A 15,095-nucleotide genomic window follows, 5' to 3' on the forward strand; every position below is an offset into this window, starting at 1 on the left:
TATGAACTCGTGAGATGTTTTATATTTGAATATGTGTAGGTATGTGTATGTTTTTGTGAACACACACTTATACACTAGACTTGCTATTTCTGCTCATTGAAAAGGTCTAGAAACACTACCCAACCTAGTAGAAATGATCATTCCAAGTACCCAGATTGTAGTCTCCATACTGCTTCCCATGAAAAGAGCCCAGGATTTTGGGAGAAATGGCTGATTCTGGGTCCAGAGCAAGAAATGTAAAGGATGACCCTGGAAGCATATTAGAAGCCTGAACTAGATAGCAAGAGAAGTAACAATATTCCATTTAGAAGTATTCAGGGGCCAACATGAAGAGGCTTCCTTTGGCCAAAGATGTGATGATTTGAGCGTCAGTGGGTTCAGTAACTAGAATGGATTGAAACACATCAAATATATTTAGTTCCATAAATTCGTAATAATACTGAACAACAACTAGTTGGTTACCCTTGGAGGATAATAACAGTCCAAATAATTGTTTTGGAAAATGACAAAAGGAAAGGAGCATTTATCCTGCCTTTCTTATATGTTGTACCTCTGGGGAACTGAATAGTAGATATGGGGAAATTATTCTTTGTAGAAATATTACAGCTAATAAATGAAAAGGGATGATTGAATTAGAATATCATCACTTTATGACCTCTAATGAATTAACAGACCTGGGCCTTTGAATAGCAATGGCTGCTGACATCACAGAAGGAGCCAACCCAGGCACGATTGCCTCCTTATGGAACGCACTCCCACCTATGAAGTTGTCTTGCCAAGTAAATGGAATCTGAATCTGATCAAGCCTCTACATCCAATTTGCAGGAATTTAGAAGACAGAAGAACTTATTAAACTACACAGCATGTGGATGCAGTCAACAGCTTCCAGACTATGGGAAAGTACAGGTCAAACAACCAGGTTTCTTCAACAAATAAAATACAAGGGGAAAAAGTGATGAAGGGGATCGTGTAAATCAGGAGACTTAAAAGGTGTCTGAACAGCCCAGCCTGGAGTGTTTAGGGATGCACATTTGTGAAAACTGTAGCGAAAAGCAAGGTAGTGGTAACCATTGAGGTGTGATCCTTGTCACCAGGGGAGGAGAGGGCCCATGGAGGGCTTTTGGAGTATCTGCAGAATTCTGTTTTTTTGGCCCCAAGTGGTGGATATAAGGGTGTTTTCCTTATAGCAATTCATTAAGCTATTCATTTGTTTCTTGTGATTTTCTAGATTGCTCTATTTTACAACTCAAAGGTTAAAAAGCTGGTAAATACCTAGCTCTGCTGATTTTGATTTACTTCTTGAAGATTGGATAGTCCTTTATTTATGAAGCCAGACAGATAAGTTAATGGTTAATCATTGTCTCTCTCCACTTCCCATAATCCCTTGTGTATTTGGGAGACCTGGTGAAGAATTTCACTCACTCAGCAAATGTCTGCTTAGCATCTGTTGTGTGTCAGACACCCTTCTAGGCATTGGGGATAGAGCAATGAGCAACACTTAAAACAAACAAACAAAACTACCTTGCCTTCATGGAGGTCACACTCTAGTGGAGAAAAGAAATGCTTAAAGTAAGATATTATTTTAGAAGGTGAGAAGTGCTATGGAGAACTCTTAACCAGGAAAGAGGGTGAGGGAATGGGGGTTGGGGGGAGGGGTACAATTTAAAATAGAGTGGTGGAAGAAAGCCTTACTAAAAGTGACGTTTGAATCAAAACCTAAAAGGAGGCGAGGGCTCAGATTGCCACTCTCCAGGGAAAGAATGTTCCAGTCTGGAGGAACTGAGTGCTAAGGCCTAAGGTGGGCTCCAGCCAGGTGTGATGAGGGGACAGCCAGGAAGCCAGCATGACTGGTGACTAGACTTGGTGGGGAGAAGGATGGATATAGGAACCTAGGTCAGACAGGTTACAGGGCAGAGTTTAAAGGGTCTTGTAGGTCATCATTAGGACTAGGGCTTTTTTTTTTTTTTACTCTGAGTGTGGTGGAAAACTTTTGGAGAATTTCGGTCAGAGGATTTTTGTGCTATGATTTAACATGTCAGCTGGAGCCCTCTGGCTACCATGTTAAACAGAGACTGGTGAGAGCAAAGTTCAAAGGAGGATGAAACAGACAAACGAGGGTGGTGGTTTAGAAGACATGTTTACATTTCTGATGGCAGTGGCAGATGGGTCGAACATGGCTTTTGAGAGAAAGCAAGGAGTCGAGGATGACTCCAAGGGTTTGGCCTAAGTGAAGTGATGGAGTTGCCTTTATCTGAGGTTGGCAAGAGTCTAGCGGGAAAAGAAAGTTAGGGTCTCACCAGATATTGAGGTGGGATGTGGTTGTAGCAGTTGGATATACAGGTCTGGAGTTTGGGGGAGAAATCTGTTCTGGAAGAGAAACTGGAGGTTGTGAGTATGGACAGTATCTGAAGCCATGAAACCAGATGAGAGGGCAGCAAGTCTTGAAGGAGAAAGGCAGCAGCCCGAGGCCTGAGTTACCCCTGGCAGGTGCCAAGCAGCGGGCGAGGTTCCAAACGCCTCACTCCTGTCTGCTGAGACTCACAGAGTTGCCCTCGCTTTCCAGGTTTCTCTCTCATTTCCTTTAGTAAATCTGAAGCCAAGTGGATAACTGTTTCTTAAATTTTAACATGGCTAATTTGGTCTTAAATTACCCATGCCAAGTCCTAAGTTGTACTGTCTGCTTCCATGGTAATAAGTACTATATGCTTGTGAGCCAGTTATACTTTTCTTGTTAAGTGGACTCTGAAAATGGTATGATTAGTGGAAAGTGAAAAATGGATAATTGAAAGTTTTCGTATCTTAATTCTTATTGACTTCCTGCTTGTTTGTTTGTTTTTTCCAGAAAAGCTCTGACCTGGAAATACTACGCCAAAAAAATTCTTTATTACCTACGACAACAGAAAATTTTAAATAATCTTAAGGCTTTTCTTCAGCAGCCTGATGACTATGAATCATATCTTGAAGGTTAGACTTCACTGTTGATATTTTGATAGACAGCTAAATTGTCCTTCAGAACAGCAGTGGAAAGTGTCTCTCATGAAAAACCAGTAGAAAAGTAAACCATGCTGCGTGGTCTTCGGGAGTTTGGGTTCTATGGTCTGACCAATTACGTAGGCAAAATGATTAAATTTAGAGCTAAGATCTTGTCAAAATCTTGAGCTATCAGCTGAAGAGACAGTGTTTTCTCAAGATGCTCCCTCAGTTCAAAGCATGAGGCAGATATGCTAGCTAATGAGGTTAATTTCCTGTTTTTCTAAGCTTTGAAGCCTCATTTCCAAATCAGAAATAAATGTGTCCAGTTTTGTCTCCATATGACCTCGAGCAAATCCCTTAACCTCTCTGGTTGGACTCTAACGAGAACAAGATGTTCTTGCATGTCAGTGAGTCGGCTCGACCATGATGAGAAGTGAGTGGAAAGAAGTAGACAGGCAAGATGAAGGGAAGAACTTTCCATTCCTACTAATGAAAAAGAACAGAATGTGACTTCTGGATTTTTTTTGAAGACTTTTTAAAATTCCTAGCATATTACACAAATACTTTCATAAATTATGGTTATGAAATATAGATATGACTCTAACTTCACTTTCATTCCCTACTCCCAGTGATTTTCCTGGTTCATTGATTTTTTTCCCCCCTTCTAGTGTTTCTCATAGTCATGTCTCTGTTCTGTTCTGCTGCAGGCCATTCCCACCTCCCAGCAGCAGCTTTCTAGGTACTGCAGGCATCACCCCCTCCTGCCCTCATCAGCCAACATACAGTGCTGGCCCAGACTGAAACCCAGACTTTTCAGCACTCCATGGGAGGCTGCAATGTGGCCAGCTGATTTCCTTTTTTTTTTTTTTTTTTTGGTTAAATCTCTGCCCATTGTCAGTGACCTGCATTATTCACTCAGGCCTTTTCCTCATTACTCTCCAGAGTGTCCCATTTGCTCCAGCCAGGCCACTATCCTCACCAGCACCTACAGATACACCTGGCTTCCCTTCCTCATCCGTGGTACCACTTTTCCTTTGGATTCCCCCTTAAATCTACTCACTCTCCAAGTTCATTGCAAGTTTCACTTGTGTTAAGTTTCTCTGATGATTTCAACACCTGCAGATTTTACTGCCTCAGATCTAATCCAGTAGCTGTGGCTAGTAAACCTTTTTGCATCCTTTCTGCTTCCTGTGTGTGCAGGTTGTTTCTCCAATAGTCACTGTTTCTTATGTTCCTTGTCCTTATGTTATGATAAGGATATGCTCCACTATGCCAAGTGGATTCTTACTGATTGATCTTGTTGATTATACCATCCAGAAAGAAATGAAGGATCTGCTTCAGTTCATTAAAATAAAATATCCTCACCACCCTGGAATCTTCCCATATCCATCCTGGAGTTGAGAGGCTTCTTCTGTTTATTCCACAGTCAGGAATAACTTGACAAGCTTTATTTATGAAAATAATTACTTCTCTTTCATCTTTCAAATATTATAATTTTCAAGCAGCCCATCAGCTCTTGGAGGTTTTTAAGTAGCTGAGTGAATAGAAGTTGACTGCAGGGTTTTGATCTTCAGTGACTGACTAGAATCATCTCACCATTGACAGAGTCTAGGGAGCGGCAGTAGGGTAGAACAGGCTGCAGAGACAGGCAGCATGCATTCCTTCAGCTGCAGGTAGGGGAACTCAGTCCCAAGGAGGCCAGTAGCCAGTCCCCAAAACCAGGACTGGGAGCCAGATCTCTTGATACCCACTGGGGTGTAGGTTCTGGTTTGAGACCTCTTGAATTTAAAGTGACTCTACAGCTGCCGAGGTGAAAATGTCCTGTAACAGATGAGCAAGTTAACCCTATGGGTCTTAGGTTGAAAAGTGACCTAAGGTGGTGAAGAGTAGTGATCAAGAGACAGTGTCTCTGGTGTGCTCTGAACAAGTTTAGCTCTGGGTTTCCTGAGTGTAACCATGTATCCGATTTCAAAGTCCAGACATCTCCAAAGTCCATGTACTGACTCACCTTTCAAAGGAATGCTTTATTGAACTGCATATCTGTCATTGAGGGCTTTGAACATTTTTTAAAGTAAAGAACTGTCTTATACTATTAGGTTTTCAGAGTTGTTGAATTTTGAACTCTAAGAAAATTAGGGAGAGTAGCTTGAAAAGATCTCCTCTATGATATTTATTTCTCTTAGTAGTAGAATACGGAAATGGGACGTGTATCCGGTTTTTGAGTCTATGATGTCTGAGAAAGGTTTGGTTTAATAATAATAATCATAATGAACCATAAGCTCCTTTGTTGTAAGGATGTTACTTCTTGGTGTATTAGCACCAAGGCCTGGCATCCAAGACAGGAAGCACATCTGGAGGGTGGTACAAAGAGCTCTGGCCCTGGGAGTCTGGGGGGAATGATCACTATTAAGAAAGAAAAGGTGAAAGTAGGAATTTATTTAGTACTTCTTGTTCCTTTCAGGGGCAGTCTATATTGACCAGTACTGCAATCCTCTCTCCGACATCAGCCTCAAAGACATCCAGGCCCAGATTGACAACATCGTGGAGCTTGTTTGCAAAACCCTCCGGGGCATAAACAGTCGCCACCCCAGCTTGGCCTTCAAGGCAGGTGTGGAATTGCTTTGGATCCAGCTGTATTTGCAAAACAAAACCTGAAGTAATCGGTTCATTTGGGAGTGTGTTCCCATTATGTCCCCCAAAAGCAATTGATGACAAGACTACGTGTTCACCTGGATAATGTGAAACACTTCAAATTCATATTCTCATGTCCATCTTGGATTGTCAACACCTGATGAATTTTCTCAAGGCGTTGCCAGTGTCTGCATGTTCAGGGTTATTTGGGACACTGGTCGCAAGCTTATTTGTGCTTGTGTCCTCAGAGCAGGTCTCTGTTTCAGGTGAATCCGCCATGATAATGGAAATAGAACTCCAGAGCCAGGTGCTGGATGCCATTAACTACGTCCTTTATGACCAACTAAAGTTCAAGGGGAACCGGATGGATTACTATAATGCCCTAAATCTGTATATGCACCAGGTAAATGTGGGTGTATTAGAAAATGTAATAATGATATAGGTATATTAAGCTTATCTTTGATAAATTGTAGTTTTTTGAGGGCAAGTACTAGATTTTGTTCATGTCTCAATGTCCAGTGAAGCTTATTTTTGCCTCTACTATGAGGATATTGCTGTGGATTTTATGTGCTTCATCACAGAGCATCCTCTGTCTGAAAACCCTTGAGATAAATTCCTGACTAGAAATAAGTATTTCTCTGACTAGATGTGGTCAACTTGTATCTTTCAAACACTAATCTGTGAAACCAGGTCTTTTTGCACTGGCCTCTGGGAAGATTGGAAGAAATATATGACTGGCTATGTCGTTGATACTTATTTCTTGCTTATCTCCATTTTTATATCTATTCTCTTGCTCTCTATGAGACTTGTATTTTCTCTTTTTGTTTGTTTTTGTCGTTTTAGGGCTGCACCTGCAGTTCCCAGGCTAGGGGTTAAATCAGAGCTACAGCTGCCAGTCTATACCACAGCTGCAGCAACGTGGAATCCGAGCCTCATCTGCAACCTATACCACAGCTCACGGCAATGCCAGATCCTTAACCCACTGAGCGAGGACAGGGAATCTAACCTGCAACCTCATGGTTCCTAGTTGGATTCGTTTCCACTGCACCACAAGGGAATTCCTATATTTTCTTTTGTCAAATCTTAGACACTTGTTTTGAAATGGCCTTAACTCCTTCCTAGAAGGACTCAGATCCGAAGGCTTTTTCCAGATAGTGATTTATCTTGGCTCTGTACGCTATATGCCTTCTATCCTTATTGCTCAATTCTGCGTTTGTCATGTAAAAGCAGGCACAGACCATACACAAACAGAAGAGTGGGCTGTGTTCCAAAAAACTTTATATGTGGATGTGGACATGTGAATTTCTTACAGTTTTCATGTTTTCATGAAATAGTAGTCTTTCGACTTTTTTTGAACATTAAAACTCTCCTTCTGAAGGCCATCCAAAAATAGGTAGTAGGCTCCATTTGGTTTGTGAACTGTAGTCCAAACAGCCCTGATCTACATAAACCGCTTAAGCCTCAAAGCCCATCCTTGCACCTGCTGCACAGTAGGTGCCCACTAAGAACATGTGTGGAAGGGGTGAGAAGGTATGGTTCATCTCTGTGAAGCTAAAGCCCTTTTTTTCCCTCTAGGTTTTAATCCGCAGAACAGGAATCCCAATCAGCATGTCTCTGCTCTACTTGACCATTGCCCGGCAGCTGGGGGTCCCACTGGAACCTGTCAACTTCCCCAGTCACTTCTTACTAAGGTGGTGCCAAGGTGCAGAGGGGTGAGCCATCTATGACATGTTGTGATTTCCTGTGGATTCATAGCCACTGTGTTGAGAGGAAGTAACTCAACAAGAGCATAAAAGGGGGACAAGAGTGGTGACAGAACTGGTTTGTCTCTTGACTGTATCCAAGTCAGTAATCTACGAGTGGGAGAAGGGTACTCTGGATCTTTCTGTCTCATTTCTCAGAACTGCATGTGAATCTCCAATTATCTTAGAGAAAACATTTCATTTTAAAGAACAGGACTAAGAGTTCAGGGTCTTATGTGAATCTCACAGTCCCTTTGTTTCAAAGCAAATCAGTACAAAGAGTTCTTAAAGAAACTCTTACTTTCCAGTCTTCCATAAAATCTCCCCTGGCTTCCCTTTTCCTACAGAAGAGGGGTGGGGAAGGGAGAGGCAGCGGGGAGAGAGCGGGCAGCTCAGTTCTTGATCCAAGTGCAAAAGCAGATATTCAAGTTCTCAGCCATGGCACTCCTGTTGGACATAAAGCTCCTTTTCAGCTGTAGTCTAGTTTTATTTGTTTGTTCGTTTGTTTTGCTTTTTAGGGCTGCACCTTTGTCACATGGAAGTTTCCAGGTTAGGGGTCAAATTGGAGCTGCTGGCCTATGCCATAGCCATAGCATGTGGGATCTGAGCCGTGTCTGCAACTTATACCACAGTTCATGGCAATGCCAGATCCTTAACCCAGTGAGCAAGGCCAGGGATCAAACTCACATCCTCATGGATACTAGTCGGGTTCTTAACTTGCTGAATCACAATGGGAACTCCTATAGTCTAGCTTTTTTGAAAGAGTAGTTCATCAAATAGGTAGAGATACCTTTTCTTTATTTAAAAAAAAATTTTTTTAATGACTGCACCCACGGCATATGGAAGTCCCCGGACCAGGGATTGGATCCAAGCCAAAGCTGCAACCTATGCCAGGCCAGGGATCGAATCCATACCTCCACAGCACCCCCCCTCCTCCGCCCCCACCAAGCCACTGCAGTCAGATTCTTAACCTGCTGCACCACAGGGGGAGCTCTTATCTTCTCTTTAAAAGTGCCATCTAGAGGGAAAAGAAACTAAGTTACTTAGTTACATCCTGTCATTTGTGACGACATTCTCATGACCAGCTGTGGTACCCTTTGATGGAGTGATGAGCAGAGTGATAGAAGATAGCTTTGAGTTAAACTGGGTTCAGACCTCAGCTTCCTCTGAGCCTCAGTTGCTTCCTCTCTAAAATGGGGCTACTATTTTTTTTATGAAGTAGTTTGAAGAATCAAATGAGAGAACACAATACTTTACATACCTGATGGAATTCCTGATGCTGGCCCCTATATTTCCACCTCTGGGTTTAGGAAATAAAACACTGCTCTAAGTCAGTGCCTCCTCAATATTCTTCCTTATCCCTTTCTCCCTCCCCTTCTCTCTAGAAGTAAGCAGCAGTTAGTTTGAAAGTATTTGTTATTTCCATGCAGATTTTTATATTTCATTACATATGTATGTTTCCTTAAATACTAAGTACAGGCTTCCCTTGTTCTCCAAATATAATCTGTTCTAAAAATGTATTGGATGGTTTTCCTTTTGGATAGCAGGCACCCATTTTCCATTATTTTAAATGAGAAAGTGCTTTTTCAGACCATTCCCTCCCTGAATAACCTATCCAATTTCCCGAAATATCTCTAAAATATACTTAAATGCTTGTATAATAGTCCACCAAGGATTTCTGCCTGATGTAAAGCATTGAAAACACACCAATTGCCATATTATTTATCACAGTGACATTGCTGGGCGCATTTGTGTATAGTCACAGGATCATTTTTCCTTCCTCAGCTTCAGGCAAATGATTTGTTAGCCCCCAAAGCACCCAGCCGATACAGACACTGAGTCCAGGGCTGGCCTGCGGGGGAGCACACAGCCTCTTCCTTAGCCAGGGGGCTGGGCTGCAATCCCTCCTTGTCCTTGCCGGACCCCACCCCTCATGCCCTCAGTGTGTCTGTGTCTGCACCAAGGCCACAGTGTCGTATTGATTTATCATTAATCCTAATGACTGGTAGGGCGAGACCCCCACAGAACCCTTCAGCATTGCCCTGACTCCTCTTAGCCTGATGTCTGTGTGTCAGGTCCCTAGAAGGCTTGTGTGGCTGGCAGCTGGCCCAGGAGCGCCTTTGGATTCATGGATTCACATGATCAATATGGCCAGTGTGCTCAGTCTGTCTGTCTGCCTGTCTGTGAACATATCTCCCTCTATGTTTGTCTTCTTTAATGTCCTTAAAAAGGTAAAAATTTTATGATTTTCTGCATTGAGCCCTTTGACATCTTGTTAGATTTATCCCTGGGTACCTTACCTTTTTGTCGATATTGTAAATGGTTGTTTAAATTATGCTTTCTAAATAGTGCTAGTGTACAGGGACATGCTTGATCTTTAGATCTGGGTCTGCTCATCAGCTCCTGTGGTGAATCAGTTAGTAGTAGTAATAATTTGTTAACTCTTTAGACTCTTCTATGTAGACAGTCATATTATCTGAATCTTGACAGTTTTATTTCTTATTTTTCTTCTAGCCCTTGGAATTTTGTTTGTTTGTTTTTGTATATGTCTTTTTAAGGCCACACCTGTAGCATCTGGAGGGTTCCAGGCTAGGGGTTGAATTGGAACTGCAGCTGCCAGCCCTCTCCTCAGCCACAGCAATGCAGGATCCGAGCCACATTTGTTACTTACAACACAGCTCACAGCGATGCCAGATCCTTAACCCACTGAGCGAAGCCAGGGATCGAATTCACATCCTCACGGATAACTGTTTGGGTTTGTTAACCACTGAGCCATGACGGGAACTCCAGCCCTTGTATGTTTTTGCCTCTGTGACTTATTCTGCTGGCCAGATCCTCTTATACAAAGCAAATAAAAACAGTGATGGCAGGCACTCTGCCTTGGGTGGGACTCTAAAATTTCAACTCAGATGCAATGTTTGGGAGCAGTACTTTTCATTGAGATTCTCAAAGCTGCCTTCTAGAAGTCCTAATTTGCTAAGAGTTTTATTAGTAATTAGGATTCTTTCTCCAAATTTCTTTTCTGTGTCCACAGATAGGATCATATCGTTTTTCTCTTTTAATCTGCATGTGCTGAAATTTTTTGGGGGTTCAGTCTTCCTTTCATTCTTGAGGTACATCTAAGTTAATCATATGGAGTTTTATAATACATTGCTGTATTTGATTTGCTCATTTTATTTAGGACTTTTGCCTGTAAACTTGTATGCATCTATGTGGTTCTCCTAGACTCAAAAAAAGATTGAAGAGCATGCCTTATTTCTGGAACATTTTATGTGTCTTGTTAAAGATGGGTTATTCATGTGATTCAAGGACGAAATCTGACTGAACTTAAAACATGGACATCCCTGAAACAGAGACCCACCTCGATCCCTTAGAGGTCCTCATAAAGTGAATGCAGTATAGTTAGAGGTTCTGTGGGGAGAACGTTCTGCCTGTGGCCGCCTCCCTGCCTGTCAGCATGGGCCACCCCCATGTACAAGCACCCGGTTCCTAGAAAGCTGTGCCACAGCAGAAGTGGGGGCAGGAGGCTAGGGACACAGCTCTCTGTGGTTTGGAGCAGGTGCCCAGCCTGAGCCACAGGTGGGCTCGCAGCCCTCTGACCACCTGAATGCATCTGCTGAGCTGAAGCCAGAATCCTTGCGGCTCCAGGGGCCCTGAGATCCATAGACATTAACCACTGCTACTCTGTGGAATTAATAGACTGCCTCAGGCATTCCATAAATACTTTTCTTAACCACACTTCTGAGAGATATGCCTGGCAGTGAGTTTTAGGTTGATCTCTTTAAAAGACTATATTAGGGAACATTCTTGTGGCACAGTGGGTCTGACATTGTCATTGAAGCAGCTTGGGTCACAGTTCGATCCCTGGCCCAGGAACTTTCATGTGCCTGAGGTACAGGGGGAAAAAAAAAAACCGTGGTAAATGGCATAGAAGTGTGCTGTTCCTTAAATATCGGTGTACTATGGTCTTAACACTGCAGAGCATGGATAAAGGTCAGATTTTAAACTTTGGACAAGATCTTGATATTTTCAGTAGAAATGTCACTGTGTTAACATTCAGCCTCTGATTTGAGCTACTTATTGGGATTTTCAGCTGACTCATTCAGCTTTAATATAAGGTGCGACTAACTACATGCACTCTTTGGGTAGGGCGACCCTGGACATCTTTGACTACATCTACATAGATGCTTTTGGAAAAGGCAAGCAGCTGACAGTGAAAGAATGTGAATACCTGATTGGCCAGCATGTGACCGCAGCGCTCTATGGGGTGGTAAATGTGAAGAAGGTGCTGCAGCGAATGGTGGGAAACCTTTTAAGCCTGGGAAAGCGGTAAGGTTTTCTTGGTTTTCCAGTCCTTCTACAGAGTGCGCATCTTTGGAGGCCCCGATTGCCTTACAGAGAGTTTTCTTTAGTGAGCCTCCCCGTGATACTGAGAAGCGTCAGAGGCTGTGTGGCACGGGTGGGACCGCCATAGCTGTCCACCCACCATGGGAAGAAACTGGTTCCCGTTACATAATGCAGTCTAGACTTCAAAGGCACTAAGTGACTTTTCTTTGAGATCTTTGCAGTGGACGTGGACTTGGACACGTTCTCTTTAGTGAACTCTGAAAGCATTCTTCAATAACAAGGATGTTTTAAACTGAAAGCAGTTATTTTTCACATCCTAGTGCTTTGTTATCTTTTCATTTATACCTTTCTGTCACTTAAAAAGAAAACACAGGTATGAAACTGTCTTCCTTCTGAGACTAAGGAAGTTTGTCTTACAGGGAAAATAGAAAATTGTACATTGTAGTAATAGCTCTCTATCTAATGGCAGATTTTTTTCTTTTAATAGACTCTTTTTTTAAGATAGTTTTAGGTTCACAGCAAAACTGAGCAGAAAGTACAGAGAGTTCCCATCTACCCCCGACCCTCACCCTACCTCCAGGTACCCACAGCCTCCCTCATATCAACATCCCCTACCAGAGGGGGGCATTTGTTACAGTTGATCAACCCAACTTGACACATCGTTGTCACTCAGAGCCCATAGTTGACATTAGAGTTGGTTCTTGGCCGTGTACAGTCTATGGATTATGACAAATTTGTAATGACATGTACCCACCATTAGAGTATCACACAGAACAGTTTCACAGCCCTGAAAGTCCTCTCTGCTCCACCCATTCAGAATTCATTTTTCATTATGTACAGTGTTAGTGAGGTGACTCCCTAAGGAAAGCAATTATGATTTTAACTTATTGGAGTACAAAATTTATATTTCTTGTGTATTTTCTTATTAAGAACATTATAACTATGCTAAACAGAAGTATCAGAATCAGAAAACGTGTGGGATTTGAGTCAGTTACTTATAAAACCTGGGCCTTGAAAAAGAGGGTCTTAGCTCAGAAGAAACAGAATACAACAGGATTGATTTCCCCTCCCCCAGGGAAGGCATCGACCAGTCATACCAGCTCCTGAGAGACTCCCTGGATCTGTATCTGGCGATGTACCCGGACCAGGTGCAGCTTCTCCTCCTCCAGGCCAGGCTCTACTTCCACCTAGGCATCTGGCCAGAGAAGGTAATTATTTTACTTTGATGCTTTGCACTTGCCTTAGCGAGGGAAATCCTAATTGAAAGGCGGCTCATACAAGTTTATCTTTGTATTGACATGAGGGATAAACACAGATTTATTCAGAATTTCCCAGTTATGACCCACTGATAGAATTTTTTGTCTCCTTTTATTCTACTAAGAATTGGCTATCCTGTCCAGAGTTGCCCATTCTCTCTTTGGTCAGTGGTTTAACCTGGCAGAACCACAAGGCCTCTGCCCTACCCCTCACCCACTGGGGCCCCAAGTCACCCTCCTCAGCAAGGGGAAGCAGAACTTTCAGTGTTCAGCCTCCAGCTGTGCTGTTAGCAGCTGAATTGACCGGATGTAAATACCCCCGCCTGATGTAGGAAAAGGAAATCTTAGATGTGTTTAGGTCTAGCTGCTGGTTGTATTAGGGACTGGTTATGCCCTTGGAGGCTGTTGGGTTTTGACGCTGTTGCACTTTGATTCTCGGGTGTGTCCGGCCCCCTTTGGCCAGCAGCAGGAACTGTGTTTGCCATCAGCACCGCTCCTTGTGAGCTCTGGGTGCAGCAGGTGTGTGCTTCCAGTGGCAGCCATGCCAGAACTGCTGCATGCTCCATCATGCCCATGCTGTTCCATGGGAAAATGCTAATAATCCATTTTGTTGGTTTAGAACAGCCTGGTGAGAGAATTGAACTGTGAGCTCTCACAGGAACATGACCATACAATCATCAGCCCTGTCACTAGAAAGTGGTAAAATCTTCCTTGAGAAAGTAAATAGTGTCAGTGACACAGCATTGCTTGGATTTACATTGTCTCATTTATTTACAACATCAGAGATCTAGGAATCTAGAAAAGGACATGTCAGCAGGAAAGGTCCTAGGCTCCTATCTGAAGGTGTCATCTGTAGCCTAGGCAGCAGGTGCCCTCCCAGAACAGCCCTGTGATCTGATAGAAGAGTAACTGGAAAATCGGACTCCCTTCTGAGGTCACTGCGTGCCTCCTAGAACTTTACTGTCCATAATTGAATGGTTTACTTTTTTTTTTTTTTGCTTTATTTGTATTTGATACCACGACATACATAACTAATTCCTGTTCCTTTTTACTTTGCATTAGTTAAGAAATTTCGTAGTAATTCTAAAATGCAGAGATCCTTTCAAAGTGTGGTTCCTTGTAAGTGGATTCTGTGCTTAAATGACCCTCAGCCTTAGGAGTAAGTTGACATCCCCTCTTGGGAGGAGCATTTGCAGAGGTCCTGGCAGCCACACCTCTGATGACTGACTTGGTTTAGTGCTTCTGTGTTGCCTCCAGGGAAGTCATCTTCTCACATGTCAGGATCAACTTCCTGCTAAGCAGAGGTCGCAGAAACAAGTTTCTCAGTTGTTACACGCAGACTGTTCCCCCTCATGGTGACCCTTCATGGGCTGCTGGGGTCTGGCACCCAGACGCTCCCCCCATTCTGAGATCAGGAAGGAAAAAGCCCCATCCCTGTACATGGCAGCCCCTCCCTTCCATGAACTGTGCTCTCGATGCAGAAATGATCCCAAGATGGCAGAGGAAATCAGGGGCCCCAGTGAGGAAGACTCCAGGGGGTGTGGAAGCAGTTAGAAAAGGTTCCTCTCTGAAGGAAGGACCCATAAGGCCGGGGAACGATTTCAGAGGACAGGGAAGTAGGTTCTTGCAGTGGTAGAAGCAGCCTGAACCAGCACAGAGGGGGCAGAACCCACTGCTTCAGACACTTCCAGCACCTCCTTCCAGCTGTTTTTTTGCGCTTTTACAAATAATGAAACTGAGGTCCTGAGAGAAGTTAAGGAATTTGCCAAGGTCTCCCGCACAGGTATCCCTCCCTGGCACCAGATATTTGGCTTCCAAGCCCACCCACATGCAGGGCCAAGGCAAGGTTGTTTCTACAGAAGCCAACAATCAGTCACTTCCTACTTCCTGCTGCCAAACCTGCATCTTTATTGTGTTCCATAGTTATCCCTTCCCTCCATTTTCTACATTTCAGTGGGAAAGATGTCCCTCAGTTCCCAAGGCAAACCCCACCATGTCCCGGATCTAGCCTGCTGCCTGTCCCTGGACTACTAAGTTCTCCTTTCTTCCAGATCTGCAGCTCCCTGTTTCTACTGTCTATTGTCGAATTCCCATTAAACATACTCTGGTCTCTCTTTGAAAAAGAAAAAGCACTCCCCTGAGGGCC

The 15,095-nt window shown here is 43.3% G+C and overlaps 1 protein-coding gene across 4 annotated transcripts in view; it reads left to right on the forward strand.

The window, feature by feature from the left end:
* Window positions 1–15,095, forward strand: part of FBXO21 (F-box protein 21) — a 41,252-nt gene that overhangs the window by 7,132 nt on the left and 19,025 nt on the right. For all 4 annotated transcript variants that reach the window (XM_005657308.3, XM_013990332.2, XM_013990333.2 and 1 more), the window contains exons 4-9: window positions 2,843–2,964; window positions 5,435–5,581; window positions 5,871–6,007; window positions 7,180–7,316; window positions 11,496–11,675; window positions 12,769–12,901. In XM_005657308.3, the coding sequence (XP_005657365.1) occupies window positions 2,843–2,964; window positions 5,435–5,581; window positions 5,871–6,007; window positions 7,180–7,316; window positions 11,496–11,675; window positions 12,769–12,901 (856 nt within the window). The remainder of the gene's footprint in view (window positions 1–2,842; window positions 2,965–5,434; window positions 5,582–5,870; window positions 6,008–7,179; window positions 7,317–11,495; window positions 11,676–12,768; window positions 12,902–15,095) is intronic.

This window comes from Sus scrofa, chromosome 14, assembly GCF_000003025.6.
Source record: "Sus scrofa isolate TJ Tabasco breed Duroc chromosome 14, Sscrofa11.1, whole genome shotgun sequence".
Taxonomy (NCBI): Eukaryota; Metazoa; Chordata; class Mammalia; order Artiodactyla; family Suidae; genus Sus; species Sus scrofa.